The sequence below is a fragment of the Drosophila virilis genome, unplaced genomic scaffold (assembly GCF_030788295.1).
Source record: "Drosophila virilis strain 15010-1051.87 unplaced genomic scaffold, Dvir_AGI_RSII-ME tig00001507, whole genome shotgun sequence".
Taxonomy (NCBI): domain Eukaryota; kingdom Metazoa; phylum Arthropoda; class Insecta; order Diptera; family Drosophilidae; genus Drosophila; species Drosophila virilis.
The window spans coordinates 97988-105641 of NW_027212839.1; the positions used below are offsets into that span (position 1 = coordinate 97988).

Consider the following 7654-nt stretch of genomic DNA (forward strand, 5'->3'; position numbering starts at 1 on the left):
GCCCCTGGCGTGGTTCACGCGGACGGCCTGCGGCTCCCGGCCCGGGAAAAGGCTCGGTGTCCCCGCTGCTGTTGTCTTCGTCTGACGAGATGCTTATTATTTCGGGTTCCATCTGTAAATTCAGCTTATTGGTTAACTTACTCGTTACTTATTTGTTAATGCCCTATTCTCTCAGTGCGGCTCACACTTTACTATGCCTATTCTGAATTATGTTGTTAATTTTAGTTTTATATAAGCTTAATCATAATAGTTTCGTTGGGCGACGGGTGTTGCTCTCATCCTTCGCTTACTCGTGGGCATTTGCGTGCCCTGGATCTTCGTCTTCTTCGTCGCTCGTCGTCTTTCTGTTAAATGGTTTCAATTGTGAGATGTTGGCCACCCTCTTCTTGCGGTCGTCTGATTTTATCAGCCGCACAATATTGGGGGATATGAATTTGACGGCTTTGTTGCGGCGAAACCTTCGGCAGCGTTGGACAACTGGTGCTGCCTCAACAGGGCCAACGAGGGCCGCCACTCTCGTCTCCGCAAGTTGTAATGCCTGCCCTGGTCCTTTGATGCGGGCTGGAGGTTGCTGTGGACGATATCAAAAATTTCTTTTAGACTATCCGCCTTTGTCCTAGGGTTGCGGACCCCGGAGTTACCTGATCGTACAGAGCTGCGGGTAACCGAGGTTCCCTGCCCTGCATCAGGAAAGCGGGACTAAAGCCCGTTGAATCTGTTGACCGCCAGCGAGATCTCGCGCAAGAGTTCATCCCATGAACTCTGGTGGCCCTTAATAAATTGCGCTATCATGGTCTTTACAGTCCTGGATCTCTACACCCAGGGACCCCAAAAATGACTTGAAGCTCCGACTCGTAAATTGTACCCCGTTGTCGCACACAAACTTTCTAGGTACCCCGAACCTACTTAGAATCCTCTCTCGAAACAGTTTGCAGGTGTGCTGCCGTGGCTCTTCTGAGAGGGACCAACTCCACCCATTTCGAGAAAGCGTCATGGAACACCAATAGCATCGTGTTTCCATGTTTCGACCGTGGAAGGGGTCCGACGAAGTCCGCGCAAAGTACCGCCGTCGGCTCTGCCACCTGCCTCGTCAGCATGCGACCAGCCGGTTTGAGTTGCTTGAGTTGAGTTGAACATACCCGGCCAGTAGTACCGCTGGGCTAACCTCGCCACCGTTTTTCTGACACCTTGATGTCCGGCCATGGGAGCATCATGACATTCCCGCAGTACCCTCTGGCGTTGACCACTGCCTACGCATAGTTTTCAAGGGATGTAGTCCTCATCGTCTATCCGGTGACCCAAATGCCTATATAGCTGTCCGTTTTTCTCGGTGTAATCTGGGAACTTGGCTGGCTCTTCGGCGATTCTAACACGCATCCTCGCGACCCATTTGCAGGGGGCCTCGGCAGCCACTGCTTGTTGAGAGGTCTCTAGAGGATTCCTCGACAGGGCATCGGCCACGACGTTGAGCTTTCCTCGACGATAATGAACGTCAAATTGGAATTGCTGCAGTTCCAATGCCCATCGCGCAATCCTTCCTGACGGGCTCTCGATCGAATTCAGCCACTTGAGCGCTAGATGGTCTGTTATTACGTCGAATCGGTACCCTTCTAGGTAGCAACGCAACTTCCGGATCGACCACACGATTGCCAGGCACTCCTTATCAGTGGCGGAATAGTTTACCTCGGCCTTCAGCAACTTTCGGCTCGCGTATGCTATCACCCGCTCTTGTCCATCGATCGTCTGCGTCAGCACTGCACCGAGGCCATACTCACTCGCGTCAGTCTGCAAGACGAACTTGGCGGAAAAGTCGGGGCAAGCCAACACAGGGGCAGTCGTCAAGCTCTCCTTCAATTGACGCAATGCCTCCTCCTGTTCTTGCTCCCATGCCCATTTCTAATCGGAGATTGGCCGCCCTTAGCCGGCGGAATACCTCCCTCAAATTCTCTACATGCTGTGTTTTCATCGAGTGTAAGCCGAATGGCATCACCCGCCATTGGAAAAGACCTCTTCCAGGGACTATGAACGCCGTACACTCCCGGCTATCGGCTGCGGTTAATACGAGGCACCGGAATGGAATGCGCGTTGAGTTGCCGGTAGTCAATGCACATACGCCACTCGCCAGTCTTCTTCTTGACCAAAACGATTGGGGCGCTGTGCGGGCTACGCGACGGCTCGATGGCTTTTGCCCGGATCAACTCATCCACTTGCTCGTCGATCACCCTCTGCATGGCCGGATTCTTGGGTAGAACCTTTGTTTCAACGGCTTGTCATCCTTCAGCCGGATTCGGTGCTCCGCGATGTGCGAGATTCCCTGCAGCCCCTCGAAGAGAGCCAGCTCTGACTCCAGGAACTCCCTCAGTTCTGGATCCAGATCCGCTGGCCACTCCGCCTCTTCAATGCCGTTCTCGCCCCCTCCTGGCACCACTTCGACTCCAGACAGAACTCAATGGCCGCTCGATTCTGGCAATCGCTCCTGGCCTTCTATGTCCGTGCGGATTCTGGTCATCGCTCTTACTCCGTCCTTTCTCTTGCACGTTCCCGCCGTGCCGCTTCCGTAGCCATTAGAAGTCTGCCTCTGCAGCTCTATGCGCCACCTCTTGGGTTCTCCAGGCTGTCGATTCCGGCCGGACTTTACTCCCCTTTTCCTGACCTTTTCCGTCGAAGACCGAGCAGGTACTCCCTTCTCATGACTTGGCAGGCCTGCCTTTGGCTCCCTCTGTAACCGAGCAGGTGCCCCCATTATGACTTGGGAGGCCTTCCTCTGGCTCCCTCTATAGCCGAGCAGGTGCTCCCTTTCCATGCCTTTGGAGGCCTTCCTCCGGCTCCCTCTTTAGCCGACCAGGTGCTCCCTTTCCATGCCTTGGGAGGCCTTCCTCCGGCTCCCTCTGTAGCCGAGCAGGTGCTCCCTTTCCATGCCTTGAGAGGCCTTCCTCCGGCTCCCTCTGTAGCCGAGCAGGTGCTCCCTTTCCATGCCTTGGGAGGCCTTCCTCCGGCTCCCTCTGTAGCCGACCAGGTGCTCCCTTTCCATGCCTTGGGAGGCCTTCCTCCGACTCCCTCTGTAGCCGAGCAGGTGCTCCCTTTTCGTGCCTTGGGCGGCCTCCCTCCGACTCCTCGCTCGTTCCTGGCCTCACGCCAGGTGTCTTCGCTGCTTCTAGTACCAGTTCCGCCTCGCCGCAGCATATTGTGGTATTCATCGCCCCCAAAAAATCCATACCCAGGATTGAGGGCATGATGAGCATCGTCATGCTGATCGTTTTTCCCCCTAAGCTGACGTCTACTCTCAAAGCCTTTTCTACCTCTAGGGTGGACCCATCTGCCAGGCGGATACGTGCCTGTATTTCCTCCGCTTTTCCCTGGATCGTCCATTTGCGTACGCAGTCCTCACTCATGAAGCTACGAGTGGCTCCGGTATCGATCGTGGCGGGCATCGTTCGTCCGCCAATCTCTACCGTAGCGACGATCCGGCCACCGTCCACCTTCAGTGGGTGTCCTATTGCTGCGTTCCGTGTGTATTGGCGCCGACCCGATCCTGGTCCGGATCAGGGACCACCACCCGGGTCAACAGGGGACCTCCCCACCTCTGCGTAGACGGCAGTTGCTCGGCGGTCTTCATTCCCACCGAGAGCAGAAACTGCCTCCACGCCCGAGACGGTCAAGATCGGGGTGGGCGCCTGCAAAAGCCCGTACAGCTGGGAGCTTCTGAGGTCAGGTTCCGACTTTTGCCGTGGCCGTCCACCAAAGTCGGGTGGGACGCCCCAAGATGGCGGCTCAAGAGATTTAGCATACTGGGATTCCAGCTCGGCGAGCCGAGCCCAAATCGCAGTCGAATGACCGCCCTCCTGCACGTAGGTGGACAGCCGCTTACGTAGCTTCTCCAAGCGCCCTTCCTTTTCCAGCCCAAACTCCTGGGCGATCGCCACTAACTCCTCTTTGCGTCGCTGGTGAATCCAGCGGACGCCTACCCCCGGGTTTTGGCACTCACCTGCCTCCATCCTTTATTGTATACTTCCTTGCTAGCCGACGTCGCTGTTTCCGTCTCTTCCCGTTCTAAGGGTTCCGGCGGTCCCTTTACTATTCCTCTCTCCTCTTCTTGGTGTTGGTGTCTTTTCAATTTTTATTTTATTTTACTTTTTTTTTTTTTTTTTTTTTTTTTATTTGTTGTTTTATAAATTTAACTTATAAAGGGTGACCACTTCACTGGCCCCGACAGCTGTACTCGCGAATTCAACTTTTCACCGCGCGTGAGTTGGATTCGCATCACTGTACAACCGCTGCCGCGACGCCTTAACGGTCCTTCGACGCCGACGTCGACTGCGGCGCGCTTACGGGCACCCGTGTGCGAGCGTGGTCTCGACGTCGCCCGGCTGGCGCGCGCGCTTTACTCTCACGACCGACCGTTATGTTTTCGTCTCTTTATTTTACTTGCCGGCTTGCTGCTAGCATTTTTGTCACTCACCAGCTGCACGTGTTCATTTTCTGGCTATGCCTAACACAAGGTATAGAAATGCTCTCAGGGGTATACCGGACTACTTAATACCCTATTTTCATATTTTTTTTTTTTTGGAAAATACCTGTTCGGGCATGCTTGCGGGCTTTAATCCGCCGACATGCCACACCCCTAAACGCCTCAGGTCCCTGCTCGGGCGCCACTTGTAAGGTAGCTTCTGGCCGGGGTATAATTCTCAGTCTTACCAGGTCTAGCGAGTTACAAGTTATTTATAATTTCGCTGGGAGAGAGGGCTTAAAGAGGGGGGTTGAGTACCCTGACCAAACCAAACCCAGATCCACCTCTACACACCTACACCATCGGGCCGTGGCCTCGTACCATCTATGCTAGCGGGCCGTGGCCTCGCTCCAACCACACTAGCGGGCCGTGCCCTCGCACCAACTCCACTACCTAAACACTCTATCTTTCTGCCGGGCCGTGGCCTCGTACCACTATGCTAGCGGGCCGTGGCCTCGCACCAACTACACTGGCGGGCCGTGCCCTCGCACCAAATCCACTACCTAATCGCTCTATCTTTCTGCCGGGCCGTGGCCTCGTATCACTATGCTAGCGGGCCATGGCCTCGCACCAACCACACTAGCGGGCCGTGGCCTCGCACCAACTCCACTACCTAAACACCAACCGGCAATGTCCACCCCGGAGCCACAATCTCGTACCGCATGCCCCTCGTTCGAGGTTAGGTCGAACACCGGTTAGTTCTGATGTTAAGGTAAGCCGGGTTACCAGGAAATAGGGAATAATCCAATACTTTCTAGATAATTACAACGTTGGCACTTTATTCACTATTATTCATTCCGACCTTATCGTAAATCATAAGCTAAACCCTGCCGCACTGTTTTCTGGAGCCCTAGCGCTCCACTATACCATCTATGATTTCGTTTATCTCGCGCAGCACTTCTACTCACCCTTAACGTTCGATCACAAGTGCCGGCACGGTCGCCGGCAAGCCATGCGCTCGCTTCGGCTGCTCAATTTCGCCGCGAGCTTTCGCAACTCCGCCTCGGAGCTTTCGCTCTTCGCCGCCGAATTGAAGTTGCGCTCTCAAAGACGGTGTTGAGCAACCGATCGACAACGCACGGTTGCAGCGGCGGCCGGCGGTTACATTCAAATTCACTATTTAAATCAATTATAATATTCGCGGCTCCTTGCCTCTTTGCTACTAATCGAACTGATTATATTACTGATGGCTCCTTGCCTCTTATTTCACTAAGATTTTAACCTTATATAATTAATACTTATAACTAAAGAAAATTAATGCGTTGTCCCGCCAGCGGCTCCTTGCCGTAATTTGGCCAAAGGGATGACGGCTCCTTGCCGTGAAAATCTATGGGGTGGCTGGTCTCCTTAGCCGCCTCACAGTTTTTTCAAACAACAACTTAGTTTTCGAACGATCGTTCCCATGGTAGCTATATGATGTAGTGGTCTGGTCTTAAAAGGATTTTGCATATATATGAGGAGTATAGTAAAACTAATAAATGCCGAGTTTGGTTAAGATATCTTGAAAAACCAAATGTTCTTTTAAACAACAACTTAATTTTCGACCGATCGTTTCTATGGCAGCTTTATGATATAGTGGTACGATCTTAATAGGATTTAGCCTATATATAAAGAGTATAGTAAACCCAATAAATTTCGAGTTTGGTTAAGATATCTTGATAAACAAAATGTTTTTTCAAACAAAAACTTAATCTCCGACCGATCGTCGGTATAGTGGTCCGATATTAATAAGATTTTGCATATATATGAGGAGTATAGTAAAACTAATAAATGCCGAGTTTGGTCAAGATATCTTAAAAATCCAAGTGTTTTTTCATACAACAACTTAATTTTCCACCGATCGACCGGGTTAAGTCAACATATTTTGAAAAACCAAATGTGTTTTTCAAACAACAACTTAATTTTGGACCGAACGTTTCTATGGCAGCTTTATGATATAGTAGACTGATCTTAATAGGATTTTGGCTTTATATGAAGAGTATATTAAAACTAATATATGCCGAGTTTGGTCAAGATATCTTGAAAAAAAATATTTTTTCATACAACAACTTGATTTTCAACCGATCGTCGGTATAGTGGTTCGATATTAATAAGATTTTGCATATATATGAGAAGTATAGTATAACTAATTAATGCCAAGTTTGGTCAAGAAATCTTAAAAAACAAAATGTTTTTTCACACAACAACCTAGTTTTCGACCGATCGTTCCTATGGTAGCTATATGATATGGTGCTCAGACCTTAATAGGATTTGCATTTATATTAAGAGTGTTTGTGGGGGTGGCGTCAGATAAATAATCCTTGATTGTTATTGGTGAAAAATCACTTTATTAGAATTTTCTGCTGCATGTAACAAACTCTGCTGGTTAAGTGATTTTACATATTTTTGGTTGGAGTGATGGAGGTGGAAAGGAGACCACAAGGAGAGTGCTCAGCGCATCTGGGATCGAATTAGTGAGTGAGTCTCTCTCAGTGAGTGAGTCTGTCTCAGTCTCACACTGAGTGAGGCTCAGTCAATGCTGTGTTCACACTAGCACTGAACTGGCATGAACATTCTCTTCCCCCTGGCAATATGCAAATTGCAAGAATTCCTATTGCGTGCATGTGCCAGAGAGTATCCATCCAAACTTGGTATTTTGAGCCATCGGCAGACCGCCTTGGCTCGGGAGGATACCTGGTAGGATGATGTCTGGGTAGACGTCGGCGCCGAGTACCAAAGGGACTGCAGATGGACGGAACCATTCCCCAAAGCGACGTTGCTGAACGGGTCCTTCATGTCCGCTCTGATAGCTCGGGCTGGAGTTATGCAGCTGAGTTGCGGGTCAGCCATTAAGTCCACTTCTCGAGACATCTGAGTCGTAGCACGGCTGTGCACGCTCCTTCTGCGCCAATGCGTGTGACTTGCCACGGTTGCATTAATGCGGCTTACTGAACAATTTGGATCGATCAGAGCCTGAGTCTCATGGGTCTTTTTTCCGGTGTCGAGCAGCACTATGGCGGTGGGCAATATACTGACCCCCTTGTGCTGGAGAAGGGACGTAAGCGACGTCCGTATAGTAGCACGTCTCGCGCTTGGGGGTGATGTGCCGCCGGAGGGCGAGGAGTCAGAAGCTCTTCTTGTGGGCCTGTTGTCTGACCGGGAGGGTCG

General features: G+C 51.2%; 1 protein-coding gene across 1 annotated transcript; it reads right to left on the reverse strand.

The window, feature by feature from the left end:
• Nucleotides 1-1263: 1263 nt before the first annotated feature.
• On the reverse strand, nt 1264-3995 carry LOC138911535 (uncharacterized). The gene is made up of 6 exons (XM_070210869.1): nt 3623-3995; nt 3135-3532; nt 2519-2719; nt 2114-2252; nt 1826-2049; nt 1264-1785 (listed from the first exon to the last, which is right to left on the reverse strand). Exons 1-6 carry the CDS (start codon nt 3993-3995, stop codon nt 1264-1266), a joined length of 1857 nt encoding a protein of 618 aa, XP_070066970.1.
• Nucleotides 3996-7654: the final 3659 nt, after the last annotated feature.